Here is a 524-nt window from a genome sequence, read left to right as displayed (position 1 = left end):
TCTCCCTTAATAAAGCTTGCGAACTTCTTCACGAGTTCATGAGCTTTCTCAGTATCAGGATTCTTCAAATGAAAGACATGTTTTTCTCCTTCAGTCTCCATCACCTCCACTTCTCCCTTCCAACCACTCCTCTCAAGCTTCGCCGCGTAACACCAATCTTGCCTCACTAGCAAATCTAACTCTGCCACCATCACCAAAACCTTTCTGCATCCCAAGCCGGAGATATCCACCGACTCTGCTTGAACGACGTTGATAAACGGATCATCCACTCCGTCTTTGCTATTAGGACTCGCTATCCTCCAGAGCGTCTCCGATCTGGACCTCGTCGTTACATCCGTCGTATCCTTGTCGTCGACTGGTGTTTTAGACCAGAAGTAAGGATGAACCAAGATGATTCCCGAGATTCCTGAACCGCTCAAATGGGGACTCAGTTTCTCCTTCGCAGCTCTCATCGTCATGTGATGAGTGATGTTCGCACCGGCGCTGTCTCCGGCGAGGAACACTTTGCTGAAGTCGGCGTGTTT

The 524-nt window shown here is 49.2% G+C and overlaps 1 protein-coding gene across 1 annotated transcript; it reads right to left on the bottom strand.

The window, feature by feature from the left end:
• Window positions 1-5: 5 nt before the first annotated feature.
• LOC106322238 (probable carboxylesterase 13) lies at window positions 6-521 on the bottom strand (the record flags this gene model as incomplete). The annotated part of the gene is made up of 1 exon (XM_013760359.1): window positions 6-521. A coding segment is annotated over one exon (516 nt), but the record flags the coding sequence as incomplete, so codon positions are not given.
• Between the last annotated feature and the right edge of the window lie 3 nt (window positions 522-524).

Source organism: Brassica oleracea, unplaced genomic scaffold, assembly GCF_000695525.1.
Source record: "Brassica oleracea var. oleracea cultivar TO1000 unplaced genomic scaffold, BOL UnpScaffold11282, whole genome shotgun sequence".
Lineage (NCBI taxonomy): Eukaryota > Viridiplantae > Streptophyta > Magnoliopsida > Brassicales > Brassicaceae > Brassica > Brassica oleracea.
This window is presented reverse-complemented; position numbering and strand designations above follow the sequence as displayed.